At 43.1% G+C, this 25,982-nt stretch overlaps 1 protein-coding gene across 1 annotated transcript in view; it reads left to right on the forward strand.

Moving 5' to 3' along the window:
• LOC124622035 (15-hydroxyprostaglandin dehydrogenase [NAD(+)]-like) overlaps positions 1–25,982 on the forward strand; it is a 66,986-nt gene that overhangs the window by 15,791 nt on the left and 25,213 nt on the right. Inside the window, exons 2-3 of the mRNA XM_047147593.1 lie at positions 6,433–6,559; positions 12,558–12,664. Coding sequence (XP_047003549.1) covers positions 6,433–6,559; positions 12,558–12,664 — 234 coding nt within the window. The remainder of the gene's footprint in view (positions 1–6,432; positions 6,560–12,557; positions 12,665–25,982) is intronic.

Below are 25,982 nucleotides of genomic sequence, written 5' to 3' on the forward strand. Positions count from 1 at the left end.
CAAGGTCGCGTAGCCAGAAAGGGGACCACGTGCTGAGGAATTCTCAGAAGGATGCACTGACAGAGGTGGAGGTCAGTGCCACTCAGCTGACAAGACTTCCCTTTGAGATGCCGCATCTGGTGGTCAGTGCCCGCCAGGTGGGTAGATACGATCTTCCACAGCGTAAGGCCTAAGGCAGCGACTGATCTTACGACTCAAAGGTGGACAGAGGAAACATGCTGTTCTTAGGAAGGACTGGGAACAAAACATTGAAAGCTGTATTTCTTTGCAAATCTTGAGATGGCACAGAGAGCGTATAGAACATGAAGGGAGCGCCCACATTTGGGACCTCTTTGTAAGTGGAATGCCGCTGAAGGTTGGGTCCACGAAAACTAAATGATTACGCAATGTAAGAATTGGCTAATGTAAATAAACTGGAAATTGCAGAGAGAAACTCGACTGTGCTGTTAAGGTCCCACTTCACTGGCTACATACAGAGATAGACAGAGAGCGAGATGGCTTTTTCCAGTATTAAACGATAGGAAGCACATTACTGGTTAACTGTCCTAATCAAAAATCAAGGAAGGGGACCAGCATGTTTTAAGCATTCTTTTCAACGGTTGGCGCTTGGCCCAGCCAATCCGATAAAAGTAAAGAAAGCAAAACAAGGACACACAAGTCTTCCATTCAGTAAGTAGTCGTTACAAAATCATTTCATCTCCGGCAGCCTTGACCGTCAGACATTTCCCCCCTCTTGCCTTTATCACTGGAAGGGTCCGTCTCCAGGCAGGTGAGCTTAGGGACTTTGGAAGATTTTGGGCTGAGATGAACTTAGCCGCAGCTGTCAGTCATTGGTGTACCGTCAATGACTGATTCTACAGCCACTTCAGCCTCCACCGACAGGTTGCTATGGTGAGATCGAGATGCGGCAGTGAGATGATCCACAAGGCCAGCAATGTCGTTTTTATAGAGTTTCGATAACTTCTTGCGTCGCTCTAAAGACCTGCTTTCAGATTCGTATGACCAATATGCTCTAAACTCCGGCCACATATGCAACGCATTCCCTTCTCTAGTGCTATCTGTCCTTTATAGTACCATCACTATTATCAAGATACAAGTTTGCAAATGTGATTGTTTCATTTTGAAACACAATTATTTATTCAAATGTGCCAAGGCTTTACTTTAGAATTGCTTTTGCTTGTCAGATGTTTTATGAGTCACTTCGATGTAAAAAATTTAATTAATGGTGATTCTTGTTTCATTTAGTAGTCATTGAATTCTTAATTCATTATTTTATAGGATGTTTAAATCATTTATATCAGATAACAGGTCCAATTAACACACATTTACACTACCTAGCCTGGATCGACTTACAGTGCAAGACTGGAACTAATGGTTCAAATGGCTCTGAGCACTATGGGACTCAACTGCTGTGGTCGTAAGTCCCCTAGAACTTAGAACTACTTAAACCTAACTAACCTAAGGACATCACACACATCCATGCCCGAGGCAGGATTCGAACCTGCGACCGTAGCGGTCGTGCGGTTCCAGACTGTAGCGCCTTTAACCGCTCGGCCACTCCGGCCGGCCGACTGGAACTCAAACTCGTTTTCTTTGTCTTTCATTGGCAAGTACTCCACCAACTGATCTGTCCTAAAAAGACCCGTCCTCACAGCTTCTCTTCCTGGAAGAAAGGATATAAATTTGGAAGAGAGAAGACAGAGTACTAGCGGAAGTAAAGCTGTGAAGGCGAGTCGTAAGCTGTACTTGGGTAACTCAGTTTCTAGGGCACCTGAACATGCAAGATAATCGTCTCCTGTTAGAATCCCTGTCTGGCACACAGTTGTCATCTGTCAGGGAGTTTCAAGTCAATGCACGCAATGCTGCAGGATGAAAATTCACTTTAGAAAAGATTTAATGATTTGACTGTAATTGGTGTAGTGAAATCGACCAGACAGATACCTTCTAGTGTCCTTAAAATAATAAGTTAATCATTGAATTCTTAAATGACACCAAATTTGCTTTTCCTTGATCTATATAGTTTTAATAATAGTAAAATACCAATCGATATTTAAGTACTCTCTAAGAAAAAGAAACACGCATCACGAAGAAATTGTCCGAATGGGACGGAAATCGTTAGAAGTAATGTGAGTGTACAGACAAAAAGGTGATTACAGCTTCATTAAAATTGGATGATTCATTCAAGTGAAAGAGCTTCACAAATTGAGATTTCTGCAAGTAGTTATCTGGCTTGGAATTGGTTGACAGACATGTTGGATGTCGTCCTGAAGGATATAGTGCCAAATTCTGTCCAACTGGCGGGTTAGTTCTTCAAAATCTGGAGCTGATGGAAGAGCCCTGCCCCATTATACTACAAACCTTCTCAATTGGGGAGGGGGGGGGGGGGAGGGGAGAGATCCGCTGATATTGCTGACCGAGGTAGGGTTTGACAAGCATGACGGCACGAGGTAGAAACTCTTGCTTATGCGAGCGGGCATCGCCTTCTTGAAATGTAAGCCACGAAGTGCTCAAAATGGCGCGTAGAATATCGTCGCCGTCCCGCTGTGCTGTAAGGACGCTGTGGATGACATCCAAAGCGGTCCTAATATGAAAAGAAATAGCCAGATCATCATTCCTGGCTGTCGGGCTGTATGGCGGGCGACAATTGGGTTGGTATCCCGCCGCTGTTCGAGCCATCTCCAGACATGTCCTCGCTGGTTATAGGGGCTCAATTCGAAGCAGCTCTCGTCAGTGAAGACAATTCTGTTCTAGTCAATGAGATTCCATGTTCTCTGAACAAAACTTAAAAATTAAAGAAATTAAAAAAGCAAGGTCAACGTTTTGCGAAATTTAGTCCTCCAAAACTAAGAAATAAAATAGATTAGAGAAACGTTTGACGCATCTTTGAATAATGCGCAAAATCGTGTACAGCACACGGGGTGCCGATTGACAAGCTAAAAAGTTTAGATTTACCGTAGAATCGAAGAATTTTAAAACATACTAGAGGACATTGGTATGATGGATTCTGTGGGTCGTGAAATCTGCTGTTGTGTGGCTTTCATACATTTCTATAACCTGTGCTAGAAGGCTGAAATAAGTTTCAAGAGTTATTCAGTCTCAAAAATTTTTCAATACAGAATCCTTCGAATATCTGGAAAGAGAATGTGCGTGGTACAAGAAGTAAGGTATCCCTTACCATTGCTGCCGACATCATTATTCTTGCTCACTAACTTTCCCCAGCAAAAAAATGAATATAATGAATAGATTAAAATTGGAATCGTAAATCAGAGAGCAGCTCCAATCCGTCTACATAGTGCTCTTTCTATGTAACAAACGTATGAGCGTTCCATTTGTTACAGTTCCTTGTGTATGATTTTAAATATTTACAAATGAAAGTCAACCATATATTTGCTTCTGTGTTAGAATTGTTATCCATAATTTGTAACATCATTCAAAAGCATGTCAAATTTTTCTCTAATCTATTTTATTTTAGCTTTTAGATCAATCTTTTCACAAAACATTTGACTGTTTTTTGCTACATTTCTTTATTCAGTCTCCACAGAGTACTGATAAAAGTAGCCATCTTGTAAACATGAAGTAATGACGAGCGTGGTTGTTCGACCTCTGCGACTGTGAATTTACTCACCGCACATTTTTCAGCAGGTTATCTTCCATCACCAGATCTGGTAAGGTTAGTAACTAAACTTTTACCATAAACAGGGGTGGGCCACCAGGGACAATTCCTGAATCTGTAAGGTAAGTAATTCAACTGGTGACCTGTCTTTGTTAAGCATGTAAGGAAGTAGTATAATTATTCACTGATATGGAAGCTAGGTGTCTGAAGAAAGTAGTGTACTGGATAAAGTAAATCACAGTGGAGCGTTTGAACAGCCGGTTTATCACTGCTTATCCTCAGAACGCAAGTATGACGAATCAGAATCTTCACTATTATTCCAATTCGTTGCTAAAAGTCATCTGTCTGAAAGGAGACATTGTTGTACTTTCCTGTTTACAAGTGAACACCTTGGATAAAATGGACGTCTGGAGCAGATTTCCTGGCAAGAGTTGCTTCCTCACTGTAAGATGACAAGTAGCCTATTTAGACGAATCACTTTTATGCCTTTATGTGAATGAAAAGTGGTGATAAGAGAATATTTCAGTTTGTCTGTGTGCAAGGAGTGATACAAGCTAGAGGAAACCTGCGATGCCCTGGGATTGTTTTATTTGTGCTCTTGGACAACCAAGTCCTGGTATTTGACCAGCATCTTAACTGAGATAGCAACTTGTCTTCCAAGAGGACGTTTCTCCTGCTTACCAAAGTGTCTGGCACGAGGAAAATACAGTAGAAGTTCCAGAAACTGACTGACCCACAACGTAGTGGATTAAAACCACACTAAAAATACAAGGTGTGACGGGTATAAGTGCAAATATTTCTATTGGTGATTAAGGACGGTGTACTGAGCAGTATTGCATAAGTATTTACGTCATCTGCAGACTAATAATTATAGCTATTGCAAGTCGTTATGTTTTTAGGCTGGTTGCTACATCCAAGTACAAATTGCGGGAGCAACTCATCATTGTTTATTTTCTACTGGGCAGAAGATCAGTTGTTGAAATATGAAGGCGGGGTCACATAACCATTAGTCTATACCGATAGGCATAGTGTACTCAGTGATGCTGTACGACCATGCAGAAAACATCAGGTCCTAAAGTTTGTGATGTGTTTGTCAAGAAGCTGTTGGAGTAGAGAAAACAACCAACACACTGATGTTTGTGCATATTAAGGTGCCATGCATAGAAATATTTGCACTTAAACTCGTTAAAACCTGTATATGGATTCGCTGAACACGATTGCCCAAACGTCACGGACAGTAACTACGCAATTTTGCTAATTCGTTTCCTTATATCCCACAAAGACATTGATCCAGATATCAATTTGTCGCAGCCACCAGTAGGTACAATCACCAACAGTTGGCATCTTATCTCTTCTATAGTTAACAGCAGCTCCGGAACAGGTCTAAATACACCGGAGCAACAAGTTCACGCTTGTCAGATACCTCGTAGACTAAATACGTGATTAGCAAACACGAAATCTAATGAGTGTGGGGAAATGGCATAGCATAACGCAACCAGCACGGGACTGATCACTACTTCGTTGGAACGAAACTTTTAACCTCAGATTGCTGCCTACAATTAATGAGTGTGTGATTAGTGACTGGACCAATTGTAAGAGTGCTGTTGACGAATTTGGTAAGCGAGTATAGACTTGAATGTCAAACCTACTCATGATAGCCTGGCCTGTTCTAGCACACTGTATTCAAGATTCATACATATTATGAGAATATATATATATATATATATATATATATATATATATATATATATATATATATATATATGTGTGTGTGTGTGTGTGTGTGTGTGTGTGTGTGTGTGTATGTGTCGTGTATGTATGTACGTATGTGTGATCCACATCTCTTCCGAAACCACGGGATCGAGTTCTACAAAGTTTGGTACACGTATCACTTACCGCTAGGCAACGATCTTTGTTGGGGTAAAAACCACCTACTTATCATAGATCATGAGATATGACATCATAAACACAGATTTGTGAAAAACTGTCGCTTTGTCCATGCCGTTTAAATTTATTACTTCTTTGCTACTAACTCCATTCACAACATATGTCGCAGACACTATCCACATATACCACTGAATGTACCTACACAAATACATCATTGTACGATACCCAGTTCAAGAGTATGAGTTCATAAACACTGAGATGGGTGAAAAAACGTCCATCATACATGAAATTTTGAGACATTCATTCTTTACTACTAAGACACTTCTACAGTCGAGTCAACTTAAAGAAATCCCTGACACCTGGTAGTGCTTTTGACAGCTTTCAGTTGTGAAGTGCTAACCCCTGTAGCCGAAAATAGTAACCGTGTATAGAATTATGAATAAGTGCCGCCGTAGTGACGTTTACAAAATCGCGTTGTAGACGCACTAAGCAGATGTAATTATACATTTGCAATTCATGCATATTTCTTTGTATGACCGTTTCATAATTTTGAAGATTACATGGTAATGAAAGTTTTTCGATATCACACTACAGTTATAATTCATTTTTGTTTCTGTTCTTAACAGAAAATCGGCGAAATGAACATCCACGCAACGATGGGTTTGTCAGCTAGTAACTTACAAAAAGTATATATTTAGTATATTGAGCTCTGTACACTGTTGTTTAAAAACAGTGAATCCACGCATTTTCATGCTTAAACTGTTGTGGAAGGCGACTTTGGAAATTAATGTCACATATATCAAGAACATTAGAAGATCCACCTCTTTGGAAGTTTCAGGTTTTCGACGGTTGTGATACGACGAATGTGATTAATTTTGTAGTACACTGAGTTTCTTTACTCGCTGGATATTTAAACGTCTTTTGTGAAACAGGGCGTCGCCATCTTGGACATGGCGGAGGCAGTAGGCAAGGCGGCCGTGTCGCAGATGGAGTCAGAGTTTGGTGCGAAGCGCGCCATCTTCATCCGCGCTGACGTCACCAAAGCTGATCAGTTCAAGGGTGAGTAGAAGCGACTGGAGCACTAATGAACTATTATACTAATAATAATAACAATAATTTCGTGTGGCTGAATGACACAGTGGGAGTCTTTCAATTAAGCCACTTCAGCGACTTTAGTGTCCCTAATTACTTGAGTGTCCCTAATACAACTCCAGTAATCCAACCGGCGAAATGGGACCTACTGTCTAACAGAGTGTCATCCCTGGCCCATCTTCCCTCCACGGCTAGGTAATAATAAATGTCATGTGACTAGGGCCTCTCGTCGCGTAGACCGTTCGCCAGGTGCAAGTATTTCGATTTGCCGCCACTTCGGCGACTTGCACGTCAATGGGGATGAGATGATGATGATGACTAGGACAACACAACACCCAGTTCATGAGGGGGAAAATCTCTGACCCAGCCGGGAATAGAACCCGTGCCCTTAGGATTGACAATCTGTCACACTGACCACTGAGCTACCGGGGGCGGACCATGGCTAGGTGAAAGACAGAGTGAAAACTTTTCGTGGTTCGACTGGTACTCATTCCAGCGCCCTTTGGCTTTCCACACACGCACTCTACCTCTAGATGATTAAGTCCTAATGAATCAGTGCAAACTTTCCAAATGAAGTGTAAAGGTGTTGTCAACACTCCGTAAAAGGCGGCATGAAAAGGAAGAAGGGAGAATTAATGTGCTATCTTCATTGATGTCAACTGGGATTGTGCAGAACTGTGATTCATCACTGAACACAATACGACACCCTTCATTAGCAGTCCATGCTTCCCGGCCACGGCGCCGCCCGAAAAACAGCCGTTTGTGTTGTGGTGTCAATGGCAGCCTACACTGGGGGCAGCAGTTCCCTAGACTGGTTGTTGTTAGTCTCCAAACATTGATGCAAGGCGACACAGAATATTGAAGGGAGGCCATCACTCTGGGATGACAGGTGCAGATGGGAACGGGGCTAAGATGAACTTGTCGCACGATACGGCGTTCTCCCCCTGTGATGGTCAGATCTGGTCGACGGTAACCTTGACGACAGGCAAGCGTTCCTATGAAGTCCATTATCTGGCTACTGCCGCATCTGAAAGCCCCAATGATCTGGATATTAGACGATTCGACCAGCAGTCAAATAGGGAGCCACAATGACCCTCTTTTGACACTCTTTCAGCTGGTGATAACGCAGTCATTACTCAACATCTGACATTGTTCGCGCACCTTATATACTCTACCAGGCCTGCTCTACATCTACATATATATGGAAACTCTGCACATCATATTTAAGTGCCTGGCAGAGGGTTCACCGAACCACCTTCACAATTCTTTATTATACCAATCTAGTTTACCACGTGGAAAGGACGAGCACCTATATATTTCTGTACGAGCTCTTATTTTCCTTATTTTATCATGCTGATCGTTTCTCCCTATGTAGGTCGGTGTCAACAAAATATTTTCGCATTTGGAGGAGAAAGTTGGTGATTGGAATTTCGTGAGAAGATTCCGCCGCAACAAAAAACGCCATTGTATTAATGATTTCCACTTCAAATCCTGCATCACTTCAGTGACACTCTCTGCACTATTTCAAGATAATACGAAACGTGCTACCCTTCTTTGAACTTTTTCGATGTACTCCGTCAGTCCTATCTGGTAAGGATCCCACACCATGCAGCAGTATTCCAAAACAGGACAGATAAGCGTAGTGTAGGCAGTCTCCTTAGTAGATCTGTTACATTTTCTAAGTGTCCTACCAATAAAATGCAGTCTTAGGTTAGCCTTCCCTGCAACATTTTCTGTGTTTTCCTTCCAATTAAAGTTGTTTGTAATTGTAATTCCTAGGTATTTTCTTGAATTTACGGACTTTATATTTGAGTTACTGATCGTGTAACAGGAGTTTAACGAATTCCCTTTAGCACTGATATTGGTGACCTCACACTTTTCGTCATTTAGGGTCAATTGCCAATGATCGCACCTTTCAGATATCTTTTCTAAATCGTATTGCAATTTTTTTGATCTTCTGATGACTTTATTAGTCGATTAACGACAGCGTCATCTGCAAACAACCGAAGACGGCTGCTCACATTGTGTGCCAAATCGTTTATATAGGTAACAAACACCAAAGAGCCTGTAACACTACCTTGGGGAACGCCAGAAATCACTTCTGTTTTACATGATGACTTTCCGTCAATTACTAAGAACTATGACCTCTCTGACAGAAAATCAAGGATCCAGTCACATAACTGACACGATGGTCAATAAGCCGCTTGTGTGGTACACTGTCAAAAGCCTTCCGGAAACCTAGAAACACGGAATCAATTTGAAATCCCTTTTCAATAACACTCAACACTTCATGCGAGTAAAGAGCTAGCTGTGTTTCACAAGAACGATATTTTCTAAATCCATGTCGACTGTGTGTCAATAGACCGTTTCTTTGAGGTAATTCATAATGTTCGAACACAATATATGTTCCAAATTCCTGCTGCATATGGACGTTAATGATAAGGGCCTATAATTTAGTGGATTACCACTACAACCTTTATTGAATATTGGTGTGACCTGTACAACTTTCCAGTCTAATACCACTAAATACGAACGACAATAACCCACTCAGGTGGTCGTTCTATTTGTCACAGAGAATTCAGCTCTAATCATTTACATATCCGCCGATAGAGTGTACGTGTACAAAGCTGTATTAACATCCAACATTTTATTCTCAGGGCCGCCGTTTTTTCTTACGTGATGTAATTGTTACAATGTAGTGAATAATTCCTGTCATTCTGAATGCTTGGAATTTCACTACCCTCTCTTTATTTGATGAATATATTTCCGTAGGATTTTCTGCGTAATATAGAGCAACTGTTCCGAAAAATCTGAGGCTGTTCCTTGATAGACTTAAGCTGGATGAATTGTATTTTAAAGTTTTTTTTTATAAAAAAAAGTAGAAAAATAAATACAGCTTAGAGAGACGCAGATTTATTTTTAAAATTTATTTACTTAGCCTTCGTATAAGTGCGTGGTGTCTGTTCTTTCAGACATGTCCGAAAGAACAGACACCACGCGTACATATAACTGATTCGCCTCGATGGCAATGAATCCACCACCTTCAGTGCGGATGCACAGTGACGTTCGACTGTTTGTTTGAAGCTTACTGGCGCTTAACACTGAGGTTATCAGCGCCCTTGCACATCTTAAAAGAAGCGAATGTGTAGAAAATGACTAAAAGTTTTGTGACACAGTAAAGAGGAAACCTATAAAATGACTATCACCACTCCTACGTCACTCGCGTTGACCCAGACAACCGCCGTGCCTCACACGCCTTAAGGTAACGGAGAAAGTGTCAAAGGTGCCACACACGGGATTAAAACACATGTAAAACTACAGAAGAACTGAAAGAAAGGCACAGGGAAATGTGACTCTGTGACCAATTAAAAACAAAAAAAAAAAAAAAATTGGGTGATCCAGTCACCCAGTTAACACGTTAAGAATGTCGCCTAAAAATTTTAGCAAACAAATTGGACATGTCACAGAATCTGAAAACTCTCACCACGTTCGTTTGAACGCTGCTTAAAATAGAGGGCAGATTTGTCGGCAAATCTGCCGCTGCCCTCTGATCTGAAATTAAAACACAGTCTAATAAAATTTGGCACACGGTGATCTGTACGCTACAAGTACCACACACTGGAGAGCAGATGGGTGGCGCCAGATGTAAATGTGGGTCGGCCGAGACAAGTGCCGAGATAGTCCGCGCAATTGCGATAAACGCTCTGTGAAGGTAGTGCGGTGGTTGACGCAACTGCCGAGTTCGAATCCCGGTCAGCACACATTTTCACTCGTCGTCGCTGATTCCGCATAAAGTCCTGATGCAGCTGACATCAATAGTTCCTTCCCTTTTCTTTCCTTCCTCCCACCTCCAATTCAATTTACGAGCATGATAACTAGCCTTTGTCGATAGCCATTTAGTCAGGAAAAGAAAGTATTCACGTACTGCTTTTCTATAACAAATAATGAACGTCAGCGTTGTAAATTGAACTAATACTATTAATTTCATGACGCACTTGACGATAAGAATGGAAAAAGTTAAGATGTTATTAGATTTAACTGTTTACTATAAAGCAATAATAATGCGTAATAACTAGTCACACACAACGTAGACGTTACTTCGTGTGCGTCGTGTCGGAATAGCTTGTTCACACAAAGTGTAATGTGTCCCATTCAAAATAAAGGAAGAAACGTAACTGAATAGACGTGAACGTACGAGGGACGTTCCAAAAGTATGTTTCGGTATTGTTTTTTACATGAGAATTTTACTGCCAAAAACAAACACATCATGGCATTACGAACAATACACCTTGCACTATTTTTCGACATAGTCGCCACCGACATTGACACATTTGTGGTAGCGTGCAGTCAGTTTGGAGAACCACTCTGGTAAAACTATGTCACCAATGACGCAAGGAATTATCGCACAGCCTGCTCCACCTCAGCATTGGTTTGGAAGTGGGGTTTTCAGTGCACGGAACAAAGTCCGATGGGCCAAAATCGCGGCTGTAGTCCACCTGATCCAGTCTTTGCTATCCGAGGAGACGAAGCTGATCCTTTATGAGCATTGCCGTGTGTGGTTTTGTGTTGTTGCCCAAGAGCACAAAACCTTCACTCAAGAGCCTTTGTCTCTCTCGTCGAATGGTGGACCTATCTTTGGTGAGGGTGGCAACCATCGTGATGTGTACTCGAATAACGTCGGACACACCAGTATGCTCCTACTCTCCCTTCTTCTGCGCTCTGTGCATGCCTAATCCTCCTTCGCTGAGGCGGCTTTCGTCGCTGAACCAGCAGCTGACGTGGGTTTGAATGCCGTTTGTTTGTGTCACTTGGCGGACCATTTTCTCTTTCAAGAGCAATGACGCAACTTACTTTCGAAACGTCCATCGTACTTGATTCCTCAGAGAAGGAATTGTTTGGAGTCGGAATACATCCAAGCAACCACAACAGAAGCGTGACAAACAATGATCTATCATAAAAAATTCAATTTTGATTAAATACACACCTACTGTTGGCCAAAATAAATTGTGATTTCGTATTGATCAGTTCAGAGTCGTTGATAAGGATTGATGACGACAGACTATGATAATATGAAATATAATGCATCCAAAATGTTTTTCATTAAACAAAAAATATTAATCTGACTTCATGACAAGAAATTTCGACTGCTAGATTCGACTTGTAAAGAACGCAAATCAATTTGCGCTATGGCGCGCAAATTGATACGTCACCAAACCAATCATATCCGAACGTAATTGAAACTGAAAGAGATAAATTCGGTACATATCATTAGTAATAGGATCTCTATCGGGCTACTATAAAACAAACACTTAAGGGCATCCAAATACTATTTGCATTCAGGAATAGTTTACGTGCCTCAGTTATTTTTAAAGTGAATAACAAAAATACACCAAGGATTTTAAATAAATAGTTATACATGACACAAACGGATCTTTGTTTTGGCACATCAAATTAATTTATTACAGAAGTTCCATGGAGATAACTCCGGTAGACATGTGCTCATCCGACGACATCAAGCGTCCATCTCCACAATAACCCTCTTGCTTACCCCGATTGTTCAGCCCTGTCCACGTGTCGTAACTTCCCACGCTAGGGTATAATTTCCGGCAGTGGGCTTGTTGCGTATGGAGATAACTCTGGAATGAATTTTCCTCTACCTTTATGTCTGCGTTTTATCTGGATTTCCGATTTTTTTCTGAAACTGGGCATTGCTGATACAGTCCGCCGTGGACAACTGCTGCAACAGTTCCGTTACATATGAAACTTGGCGAATTTCTGCTCTTATCAAATCCTGGAGGATCTTACTTTGTCTTTCATATCGCGGACACGAGGTGTGCGATATCAATTTGATGTTTGGTACGCTGCTAGTATTTCTCCTTCAATACAGAAAAATTCGGAATGAAAGCACTAAGTGGAATGGATTTTATACCTGGCATTTTATTAAATTCTCTTTGCTTGTTTACAGAAGCATTCAAGACTGCGTCAACAACGTTTGGAGGCCTCGACATCGTCATAAACAACGCTGGGATCGGTAATGAGGACAACTGGGAATTGATAATTGCCGTCAATGTGGTGAGTTTTCTCAGAGCGCTTTCCACAGACCACACTTGCCCACATTGCACAACGCTTCTTTCGATACTGTCGGCTACCGCCGTGATTCATATATGGAACTTAGCTGCTCCTTGTTACAACCAGAGGTGACAGAATGCGGTGTATTACAGTGTGCAGAAACTCTTCCGATAGGGATAGAAAGGAACACGGATAAACACAAACTTTTAATAATTGCTTGTTGGTGGTAAAACATTTTATCTTAATTTTGTCATGCCAACTATCAATTCCACCTGCTGACATGTGGTGCTGCAGTAGTATGTATGGTGTACTTGTAACATATCAGTGAAAGGAGAGTACGGACACTTTTGTCTGTGGCATACTATGATAAGAGTAGTATTTGGTTAGATTTAAGATATAGGAAGTTACACACCCATCTAATTATCAAACGAAGCTATTTGTCCAACTACTGCAGGAGATCTTGATGGGCCGAGGCAGTAGGTGGAAGAGCAAGGGGCTTGAAATGGCAAAGTGTCAGGTGCAGTGACTATCAACGATCGGTGCGTGAGGATTAAAACAGGAGTACTGCTTGAAATGGCAGCAGCCTAAATCTTTCCGTGGTTCACATTCGCAATAACTTACTGTGATATGGAACACGTCATTAGGTTTACAAATAAGATACGTTTTCTTTGTGGAAACATACTGGACTTTTTAATCTTGATCCATAATAAAGTCTTATAAAAGTAACCCAAAAACATACATACTATCTACTCAGAAATTCATCTATGAAGTAGACGGATCTGTCAAGCAGGTGTGATTTAAATTTTTTTTTGAAAATTTTAATTACTCTTCAACACCTTTAACTTACAACGGAGGTGGTTAAATATTTTTGTGGAAGCATACTTTGATGGTTTCTGTGTAAGAGTGAGGTTAAGTTGTAGATAGCAGAGAGTATTCTAGTTCGTATGTCATTTTTATTACAGTCACCATTATTTTCAAATTGCACCTCATTCTACGCAACAAACTATGTAAGAAAATATTTGATTGGGAAGCTATTGTTAGTGTTTCTATTTTTTAAGTAGTTGTCTACTTGAAGTTCGAAGATGTGCACCAGATATTGTACCTACAACACGTTTCTGTGAAATGAATACTTTCTACGTGTAATTTTCCCAGACAGTTACTATGTATGTCATCAATAAATAGAAGTGTCCAAAGTAAGCTAATATACTAATGTTTTCGCAACCAAAATAAGCTATGCAAATTTCTGATTAATTAAATATGTCTTAAAACTTAAAGATTAATTTTCTGTGTGTTTCATAATGAAGCGAGAAATACTCCAGTTCATTCCTTGAGTGGTCGCCCAACTTTTCGTAGTAATTAGAGTGCTAAAACTACACTCCTGGAAATTGAAATAAGAACACCGTGAATTCATTGTCCCAGGAAGGGGAAACTTTATTGACACATTCCTGGGGTCAGATACATCACATGATCACACTGACAGAACCACAGGCACATAGACACAGGCAACAGAGCATGCACAATGTCGGCACTAGTACAGTGTATATCCACCTTTCGCAGCAATGCAGGCTGCTATTCTCCCATGGAGACGATCGTAGAGATGCTGGATGTAGTCCTGTGGAACGGCTTGCCATGCCATTTCCACCTGGCGCCTCAGTTGGACCAGCGTTCGTGCTGGACGTGCAGACCGCGTGAGACGACGCTACATCCAGTCCCAAACATGCTCAATGGGGGACAGATCCGGAGATCTTGCTGGCCAGGGTAGTTGACTTACACCTTCTAGAGCACGTTGGGTGGCACGGGATACATGCGGACGTGCATTGTCCTGTTGGAACAGCAAGTTCCCTTGCCGGTCTAGGAATGGTAGAACGATGGGTTCGATGACGGTTTGGATGTACCGTGCACTATTCAGTGTCCCCTCGACGATCACCAGTGGTGTACGGCCAGTGTAGGAGATCGCTCCCCACACCATGATGCCGGGTGTTGGCCCTGTGTGCCTCGGTCGTATGCAATCCTGATTGTGGCGCTCACCTGCACGGCGCCAAACACGCATACGACCATCATTGGCACCAAGGCAGAAGCGATTCTCATCGCTGAAGACGACACGTCTCCATTCGTCCCTCCATTCACGCCTGTCGCGACACCACTGGAGGCGGGCTGCACGATGTTGGGGCGTGAGCGGAAGACGGCCTAACGGTGTGCGGGACCGTAGCCCAGCTTCATGGAGACGGTTGCGAATGGTCCTCGCCGATACCCCAGGAGCAACAGTGTCCCTAATTTGCTGGGAAGTGGCGGTGCGGTCCCCTACGGCACTGCGTAGGATCCTACGGTCTTGGCGTGCATCCGTGCGTCGCTGCGGTCCGGTCCCAGGTCGACGGGCACGTGCACCTTCCGCCGACCACTGGCGACAACATCGATGTACTGTGGAGACCTCACGCCCCACGTGTTGAGCAATTCGGCGGTACGTCCACCCGGCCTCCCGCATGCCCACTATACGCCCTCGCTCAAAGTCCGTCAACTGCACATACGGTTCACGTCCACGCTGTCGCGGCATGCTACCAGTGTTAAAGACTGCGATGGAGCTCCGTATGCCACGCAAACTGGCTGACACTGACGGCGGCGGTGCACAAATGCTGCGCAGCTAGCGCCATTCGACGGCCAACACCGCGGTTCCTGGTGTGTCCGCTGTGCCGTGCGTGTGATCATTGCTTGTACAGCCCTCTCGCAGTGTCCGGAGCAAGTATGGTGGGTCTGACACACCAGTGTCAATGTGTTCTTTTTTCCATTTCCAGGAGTGTATATTTTCTTAAGGATGGCGGACGGCTATTATAACGAAGTTCTTTTTTGTGCTGTCTTTCCTACTTCGTAAGGTTACAGTAATCGACACAATATGTCGTGGTTAGCAAACTCAGAAGTTCTCTCTTACTCTCGCTTCTTCCAATTTTCTATTCATCCAAAGTTTATTAACGAGTTCCATTCAAACTTTGTCACTTGTTTTAGCCCATCCTACTAACAAAGTCGCAAAAGATTAAAAAAGCTGTTATATGCATTTGTTTCACAAGAGACATTTTATTTCATTGTAACGGCGTTTCACTTTATTTTTTATTACTGTTTGGAAACTTTTGCAGTCCTTTTTTTGTTAATTAATTTTTTGAAGTTGCTATTTAATAATATATTGTTGACACAGATGGGTGTTAATTGTATGTAATTAGAGCTCTGTATCATTTCGTTTGTAGTGCTGCCTCACCCACTCTACCAACAAGATTTTCTTCTTGATTCATGATCAATTCAATTAACAACAGAGTTAATTAACCTCGAAAATAAGAAACAAAGACTGATACTAACTGCTGATAGCACAACAGTTTCCTTTGCTATTCTAGAGCCCCAAGGAGAGCGGATGCTACAAACTGATGAGCAGATTATGAAGAGGAAGCTACGAAGCATACAGGAAAGGATACGAACAATGGCTGAAGATAAAGCATCAAAGCTGAGAGACGGTGTATTGACGATAAATACTTAGGCCCTCAGTCATAAATATCTCCAAGAGCTACAAAACAAACAGTAGGAGGAAGGTTAGGCCTCACTAGTTCTACGTTCCCGTGTCATTACCCACATCTCAAGGGGCCTAAACCGAGGAGTACTACAACTGCCTCTAGTGGCATCGTGACCCCAGTACTATGCTCAGGCATTGACTCTACGGTACTAACAGTTAACGATACGATCATCAGTCTGAAATTTTGGTGCTAACGCCAAAGCGTCAAAATTCGTGCATTTTAATAGGGCTCGGAAAGAGGTACCAGCTTTCGAGCGGGCTCCAAATTTCCCGATACACCGCAGCGTGCGATACTGTATGGAGCTTGTTCGAACAATCACGTAACATTTGACTTGCGCGGTATTAGTGCAAGGGATACGCAATAAACTACGAACTAGCCAGAACAATATGGTATGGTTCTGCTCAAAATCTGACAATTTCGTGAAACACAGGAGAAAATATAATTAAATTCTACCACTGAGCAGTATTCTACTGTGTTTGAACAAATTTACCGTAGAGTTCTCATAGAATATCGGTACATATTGACATATGGACATATAAAAGTCGAGGGCCATGAAAGGGGAGCAGTGGTTGGGAAGGGAGTGAGACAGAGTTGTAGCCTCTAACCGACGTTATTCAATCTGTATATTGAGCATGCAGCAAAGGGAACAAAAGAAAAATTCGGAGTAGGAGTAAAATCCATGGTGAAGAAATAAAAACTTTGAGGTTCGCCGATGACATTGTAATTCTGTCATACACAGCAAAGGAGCTTGAAGAGCAGTTTAACGGAATGGACAGTGTCTTGAAAGGAGGATATAAGATGAACATCAACAAAAGCAAAATGAGGATAATGGAATGCAGTCGAATTAACTCGGGTGATGCTGAGGGAATTAGATCAGGAAATGAGACACTTAAAGTAGTAGATGAGTTTTGTTATTTGGGGAGCAAAATAACTGATGATGGCTCAAGTAGAGGGGATATAAAATGTAGACTGGCAATGGTAAAGAAAGTGTTTCTGAAGATGAGAAATTTCTTAACATAGAGTATAGATTTAAGTGTCAGGAAGTCGTTTCTGAAAGTTTTTGTATGGAGTGCAGCCATGTATGGAAGTGAAACGTGGATGATAAATTGTTTGGACAAGAAGAGAATAGAAGCTTTCGAAATGTGGTGCTACAGAAGAATGCTGAAGATTAGATGGGTAGATAACATAACTAATGAGGAGGTATTGAATAGAATAAAGGAGAAGAGAAATTAGTGGCACAACTTGACTACAAGAAGGGATCGGTTGGAAGGACATGTTCTGAGGCATCAAGGGATTACCAATTCAGTACTGGAGGGCAGTGTGAAGGGTAAAAATCTTATAGGGAGACCAAGAGATGAATACACCAAGCAGATTCAGAAGGATGTAGGTTGCAGTAGGTACTGGGAGATGAAGAAGCTTTGACAGGATAGAGTAGCATGAAGAGCTGCATCAAACCAGTCTATGGACGGAAGACCACAACAACAACAACATGGACATATAAAAGTTTATGCTGATTTTGCAGTAATGGTAACATAGAAAGACGAAAATTTTGTCCTCGAAAATATAGTACTTCGCTGAACCCAATATACCATCTTATTTATTTAAGAGAGGCGATAGTGTTTTACCAAGCAGGTTGCAAATGAGCAATTCCTCCCTGTTCATATATTAGAATAAGATATAAAAAAGTTACCATATTTCCATCAGTTTCAAAACAAGACGGCAACATTCAGATGAAACAATGAAGACAATTATATCAAGAGTTAAATGCCGAACTAACGATATATATCTCAATTAAGTGACTATAATTTTTGTCGCGAGAATGAATTACAGCGGCCAGACTCGTTTAGGAGAGAGTACCATCAGATATCACTAGATAGCGGGATGCGCAAAAACTCGAGAAGTGGACAGAATCGTGTTTGCAATCTTTAATTTATTATTAGTTGCCGTTGTAACGCATGACCTGTGCTCTAGAAGATGTTTCAGTCCATGTTTCACAGTTACATTTATTATTACACCACTGGCCATTAAAATTGCTACACCAAGAAGAAATGCAGATGATAAACGGGTATTCATAGGACAAATATATTATACTATAACTGGCATGTGATTACATTTTCAAGCAATTTGGGTGCATAGATCCTGAGAAATCAGTACCCAGAACAACCACCTCTGGCCGTAATAACGGCCTTGATACGCCTGGGCATTGGGTCAAACAGAGCTTGGATGGAGTGTACAGGTACAGCTGCCCATGCAGCTTCAACACGATACCACAGTTCATCAAGAGTAGTGACTGGCGTATTGTGACGAGCCAGTTGCTCGGCCACCATTGACCAGACATATTCAGTTGGTGAGAGATCTGGAGAATGTGCTGGCCGGGGCAGCAGTCGAACATTTTCTGTATCCAGAAAGGCCCATACAGGACCCGCAACATGCGGTCGTGCATTATCCTGCTGAAATATAGGTTTCGCAGAGATCGTATGAAGGGTAGAGCCACGGGTCGTAACACATCTGAAATGTAACGTCCACTGTTCAGAGTGTCGTCAATGCGAACAAGAAGTGACCGAGACGTGTAACCAATGGCACTCCATATCATCACGCCAGGGGATACTCCAGTATGGCGATGACGAATACACGCTTCCAATGTGCGTTCACCGCGGTGTCGCCAAACACGGATGTGACCATCATGATGCTGTAAATAGTACCTGGATTCATCCGAAAAAATGACGTTTTGCCATTCGTGCACCCAGGTCCGTCGTTGAGTACACCATCGCAGGCGCTCCTGTCTGTGATGCAGCGTCAAGGGTAACCGCAGCCATGGTCTCCGAGCTGATAGTCCATGCTGCTGCAAACGTCGTCGAACTGTTCGTGCAGATGGTTGTTGTCTTGCAAACGTCCCCATCTGTTGACTGAGGGATCTAGACGTGGCTGCACGATCCGTTACAGCCATGCGGATAAGATGCCTGTCATCTCAGCTGCTAGTGATACAAGGCCGCTGGCATCCAGTACGGCGTTCCGTATTACCCTCCTGAATCGACCGATTTCATATTCTGCTAACAGTCATTGGTTTTCGACCACCGCGAGCAGCAATGTCGCGATACGATAAACCGTAATCGCGATAGGCTACAATCCGACCTTTATCAAAGTCGGAAACGTGATGGTACGCATTTCTCCTCCTTACACGAGGCGTCACAACGACGTTTCAACAGGCAACGCAGGTCAACTGCTGTTTGTGTATGAGAAATCGGTTGGAAACTTTCCTCATGTGAGCACATTGTAGGTGTCGCCACCGGCGGCAGCCCTGTGTGAATGCTCTGAAAAGCTAATCGTTTGTATATCACATCATCTTCTTCCTGTCTGTTAAATTTCGCGTCTGCAGTACGTCATCTTCGTGGTGTAGCAATTTTAATGGCCAGTAGTCTAAAATAAACAGTTCATTAAAAACGCTACGACAGGTTGTTGTGTTTTTTTTTTTTCATATGTGATATGTTATAATACAGCATCACCGGTCTTTTGCGCACTAACTGTGTTGGTGTGGCAGTAAATTTATCCACAGGGCAGAGACGGTGCGCCACTGCAATACACTTTGGAGGTGTGGCAGTGGGACTTGGAGTCCCCATACAACCCTCCAACGGTGACAGTACTACATCAGACAGGCAGAAAAACTTAGCCCGACAGGGTCAGGTAGGGTGGGAAAATAGTGGACGTAGAATGGGGGGCTGGTGCCACCAAAGGATGCATCCGCGGTGGGCGCGCCAGGACTATCGTTAGCCATGATCGGAATTCGTTTCCTCTTGGATGGTTAGAGGAACCGGATGTAGATGCTTGGATGTATGGTTCCAACGTGGCATAACCCATGGACAGTGTCCCACAGGGCATCCATTTTCTCATACATCTGCAGCGCGTTGTTGCGTTTGGTCGTTTCGAGGGAGCCGATATCCGCTTCCTCGTAGAGAGTCACAATTCTCATGAGTGGCAGGGCGTGCAGGCTCTACCTGAGAACCTTGTCCTGCAGGTGCTGCAACGTCCGCATCTTGATGACACTAATCGTGGCTCATACTGCGGTAGAGGGGATACAAAGCCCTGGTCGGTTTTTGAATCTTGTTGGCGACATACTCCGCATGACAGTGGAAGAGCAACTTGTGGGCCATCCGGAACCTGAGATTGGTGGTCGTCGGGCATCGGGCACCTGCACGCCTGCAATCGAAATATTACGGCGGAGGACTGAGCGCCGTTTGGTGAAATAGACTGCCGTAGTTTTGGCGGCATTGAGAGCTATTTTGTTTGTCCAGCACCAGGTAATGGTGGCGTCCACCTGTCGCTGGATGCATGCGACGACGGCGTCAGTAATACGGCCAGTAGTATATAGTGCTGTATCGTCAGCATATTGTGCCAGGTGGCACTCGGGGGTGACCGGCATATCATTCACATAGATATTAAAAAGGACGGGAGACAACACCGATTGTTGTGGCGTGCCCCCTGACAATTGGCGAATGCCGGAACGCATTCTCCATTGAGCCACTAGGAAAGTCCTACACGGAGGAAGTCATCCACGATCTTGACGTCAATATCCTGTGTAGGGATCTGCGTCAGCATCTTGTGTACTAGGTTTTCTTGTCGTAGGCGTACTGCAAGTCCAGGAAAACGGCAGTTGTCGACTTAGTGGTGTTGAAGCCTTTGCTGATATGTTCAGTGATCAGTAGGACCTGAAGTTCGACAGAGAGGTGCGAAGTGAATCTAAACTGTTCAAGTCGGATTGTCCCAACCACCGCCAGAGGTTGGGAAAGTCGGTGGAGGATGACAGATTCAAGGACCTTTGCCATAGTATTTAGGAGGCTGATGGGTCTGTTTTTGGTGGGGACCGTAGGGTCCTTGAACCTCTTGGGGATAGCAGTCAGCTTGGTTTGTTTCCACTGAGGTGGAAAAAGGCAAGACCTGAGACAACAGTTTAAAATCTTGGTGAACAAGATGAGAGGCGTGTGGGGAAGCTGGCAAAGATGTTCATTTAAAATTCCGTCCAATCCAGGGGCCAACCAGCCACGTTTCCGTCGTAGGATAGGGTGAATTTCTGCCATGGACGAAAGGAGGGGGACAGACTGGGTTGGGCGGTTGCACAAAGCGGCAACAGCTGTCAGGACATCGTTTCCGACCTGTAGTTCGTCCGGAGAAAGGTCCTGGACAAGGGGGCGATTTTGGACTTCGGACGCATCGGCCAGCGTTTCCACAATTTTTAGGGTATCATACGACAAGCCCTCTGCCGTGCGAATGGGATGGACAGTCGCTGGCACAGAACGCCACAGGGTGCGAATGACAGCCCAGTCAGACTTATGGTGGAGGAAGAAAGCGGACACCATGTCCTCCCACTGTACAGACCTCCATTCCGCGAGCCGGTGGCAGAATTTGCGCTGGAGGCGTCTCATTTAGCATTTGTCCCGAGGATCGCGAAACTGCTTCCACCGCCGGTGGTAGCAGTTCTTTTGCAATTTCAGCTCCCGTAGCAGGGGAGGCAAATCGTCCAGAGGGGTCAAAGCCCGAGGTACAGTGGAGGTGGAGAGTTTCACTGCTTTTGGTGGTAAGGTAAACCAAGGCACGGACTATATTGGCCGGTCTTGTTAAGTCGAGTGATGTTATTGAGTACCATGGCAAATTTCTCCCAGTCGGTGAGGGTCACAGTGGAACGAACATCAAATGAAAGGACAGCACCCGTGGTGCAGGAGTTCTGGGTCATGGTCGGAGGCCAGTTGGTGGAGAACTTCCAGTGAAAACTGAGCGGCGATGTTTTTCAAGATGGCCACATCCAGAACGTCTGGCTGGCAGTTAGAACGGACTGGGATATGGGTATGTTGTTGTGAGAGTACCAGCAGAAGTTACTAGAAAGCAAGCCAATCAGAAGATGGAGCACAACCCGAAATTTCCCAAACTGTCACTTAAACTTTTCGAACAGTGCGAGTCGTATTCAAACACAGCCCTATGTTTTTACACGATCGACTTTCTGGTAAAAATCGTCTACTCAAAGTGCTTGTTCCTTTTGTTCCTGCTTCTGAACCAGCAACCAACGACGAGGAGGATATATCTATGACGTCAGTGAGCTTTACATGGAGCCGAGTGTGGAGTTCTAAATTTTCGAGTAAGCTGCACAGTGCGCATGCACAGAAAGAAGGGACTATGGCGGCGACTGTTAATATTGGGAGTTAACTTATTCTGGTCGAGTTCTTTCCTATTATAGAAATGGATTTTATGCTGTCATACCGTCTTAATCTTTATTGTGTTGTTTGCTTTGTTTTCGTGGCACATATGATAGCCTTATGGTTGACAAAAATAATTAAATTGGCAATTTGGGAAGGTTACACCTCAGGCAATCACCCCTCCCTGGGCCTGGTCTGTACCGGGGGGTTCGTGCGAACCCTACCTGTCGACATTTTATGTGTCAGACGTGTGGGCCAGCCTTCAGGAGCACACTGGGAGGAAGAAGAAAAAAGAGGATCCTCAAACGCCGAAGCAGATCAACGAGAGGAGAAGGGAAACAAAGAAAGGAAAAGGGAGCCAAAAATAAAGTTGAGACTGTTCGCAGGTCAGCGACAGAAGGCAGAACATTCCGAATAATACCCCCGACAGCCGGCCGAAGTGGCCGAGCGGTTAAAGGCGCTACAGTCTGGAACCGCACGACCGCTACGGTCGCAGGTTCGAATCCTGCCTCGGGCATGGATGTGTGTGATGTCCTTAGGTTAGTTAGGTTTAAGTAGTTCTAAGTTCTAGGGGACTTATGACCACAGCAGTTGAGTCCCATAAGTGCTCAGAGCCATTTGAGCCATACCCCAGACATGTTCCCCAAGGGAGGAGAAAAAGAATAGCAAGAGGATAGACATACATCACGGAAGGGAAAAAGTGCTGCAAAGGCGGGGGGCCAGTGGTAGCCAAGCATGTACCTGCCAAAGAGTGGCGAGCCTCCCTGGGTGGGGGATGATAAAGGTAATGAGGGTAATGGATGGTAAACGGATATAGAAATCGAGACGAAATGAAGTATGTTAGAGGATGGGGATCCACCCATTTGTATATGTGAGGAGGGAGCAAATAAATATCTTGTATCTGTGCATGATTGTCAATGGATTTATCCCCATGTGCGGTCAGTTGGTAGTTTTAGTTTCTTTTGGCCATTATTAACTAAGTGTTCCATGTTAGCTTTTCATCGGATATTAGTCCCAAGAATTTTAGTGTTTCAGGTAGTTAAATTAGGAACGTCATGGAGGATGAGGTAAAAGTTTAGAGAACAGAAAGCTCGGATAATTTTTCCCACAATTATTGACAAGGTATTTCCCGATGTCAGCAGAAATATCAGTAAAGCGAAGTTGGAGGTTTCATAAGGGAAAATAGAATGCGGAATGAACAGCAAGGAAGGTGTTGTCAGTATGTTGAAGTAAGGGTATAGGTGACAGAACAGATCTTAAGTGCTCACTTCCAGGTGGATAAAAATAGGGGAGTGAGTGCTCTGTACTGTATATGGAATGAACGATTAATTAGAAAGTGGCAATAAGGTAGACATAACTGACTGATAGGAAGTGCATACCAATGTATTCTGAAAAAGACACATTCATAGCCTTTTTAGATGTCTAGAAACAGGACTAGAGAGGGTCAGCACCATGTGTAGGAGTTGATTATCAGCAGATAGAAGTCACACTTAGTGATGGGGAGAGGGAGGTGTTGTTCAAAACGTTTTCGGATGTGTATCGAGAGTATAGATTCAAGAACCCTTCTGAAAGGCTGACTTGTCAGTTGGAAGAGGTTTTACGAGAAAAGTTGTTGGATTTTAAATGGAGGAGAATTTTTGAGGAGTTGCATGGCACAGAGTAGAAAGTGATGTGGAGTATGGAGTTATATAGAACTGTAAGGACTTCTAAGAAGGAGATATGACATTCTGTAATGTGGTGGTATGTGACCCAGTCATGATTGGTAGCAGTATAAGTTTCTTTGTGGTATTGGCCTTTTTGTTGTGTACATTGATTGCTGTTGATATGGAGTATAAATATTGGAAATTAGGAGCATGGGGAACAACAGATGGGTCAATTCGGTCTTGAAGCTATGCCGTCATGGTGGGGTCAAAGTTGGGCGTGATGGGGAAGCTAAGAGTGTCTTGGAGATAGGGGGCAAAATGGTAGGCTTTGCTTAGGTTGTCAGCGAGAGGTGGATTGTTGTAGGCTAATGGGTAGTGTGGAGCAGATTGTGGCCTGTGAACCGATACAAAGCTTTTTAATACATACGGAAGAAAGAGCAGGAGAGCCGGCGGGACTCTCTAAGTACTTAATGAGTTCATGGGCGGAGGTGGGGTAGGGGATGAGTGGTATTGTGGATGCTAGTAGCCTCATTCTTGGTTTGCTGTAGTAAGTAGGCAATGGTGAAGATTTATTTTTTATTTTGGAGGTTAAGAGGTTGGATTTCGATTTGGGCACGATTGTTAGCTTTGATTAATTTCGCTCTAGTACTGCACGATTGGGTTAGAACAGAAAGTAAGGCAGGGTGATGATGACAGCGGACTTAGCAGAGGAATGATGAGAAACAGGTACTTTCAAGTAATTTGGTGTTGAGTCGACATAGTGTGTCGTGTTATATCAGAACCAACTTTTAAGACATGAAAATTATCGCGCCTATTATCGCGCGAGTACATAGCTGGTGAGCTAAAGGAAGTTTTGGCAAGTGTGCGTATGAACAGAGCGGCGCTTTCGATGTAATTTATCCAGAATTTCTGAGCAGCGCAAGCTCGGAAACTAAGCAGTGGTTGTTACAGCTGCATAACATGATTTTGTTGAGTGGAAAACTGCCGGCAAAATTAAGAGCTGCAAAAATAATAGCGCCCAGAATCCTGACAAAGATGGTAATGAAGCATCACATTACAGACCTAATTACTACATAGTGGATAATAAGCTACTAGAAAGAATATTTCCAATGTGAATCCAACCATTAATTGACCAAGAAACTCTATTCCAATAAGTCGGTTTTCGAAAATATGGCAGTTACTGTGATCAGTGAAATATTAAGGTTAATATCTTTTATCTGTAGTATCATTTGTTGATATTACGAAAGCGTTTGATGCCGAATGCCTCCATGGTCTGAAACTTAAATTTACAGAAATCATATCATGCAAAATCCTAGTTGATCTAATGGACAGATTGCTTAGCAACAGGCGATTCCAAGTACTCCTCGATGAAAAGAATTATAGATGGCGAAGGCTGAAAGATGGGCTACATCAGGGCTCCTTGCTATCATCAACCGTTATTAATCTTTATAGCAGTGATATGTCCAACGCAAATGCTAGAAAGACCTAACTTGCTGACGAGCTAGCAGTAGCTTATCAAGCACAAAACCTGGAAGAGTGTGAAGGAGCTTTGAATGCAGGTTTACAAGTAATGGGTGATTATTCCAACAATTGGAAACTGAATCTAAATCCATCTAAAACATAGGTAAATGCTTACCATCTTAATAACCGTGAGCTGAGATTAAATGTCATATTCGAAAATGTTTCTCTGGACGTCACCCATGCCCATAATACTTGAGGGTCATTTTGAACTGGCTGCTTTCTTTTCAGAACCACTTAGAAAATATACTAAAATGTAAACAACAGAACTAATATTATTAGAAAACTAACTAGGTCAGGATGGCGTGCAAGCACAAATTCTTTTTGTACTGCTGCATTGGCTATAGTTTACTTTACGGCAGAGTACTGTGCTCTAACACAGAAAAACAGTGGATATGAATTCAAAGTTGGTGATAACTAAATCAAG

This window comes from Schistocerca americana, chromosome 7 (assembly GCF_021461395.2).
Source record: "Schistocerca americana isolate TAMUIC-IGC-003095 chromosome 7, iqSchAmer2.1, whole genome shotgun sequence".
NCBI lineage: Eukaryota > Metazoa > Arthropoda > Insecta > Orthoptera > Acrididae > Schistocerca > Schistocerca americana.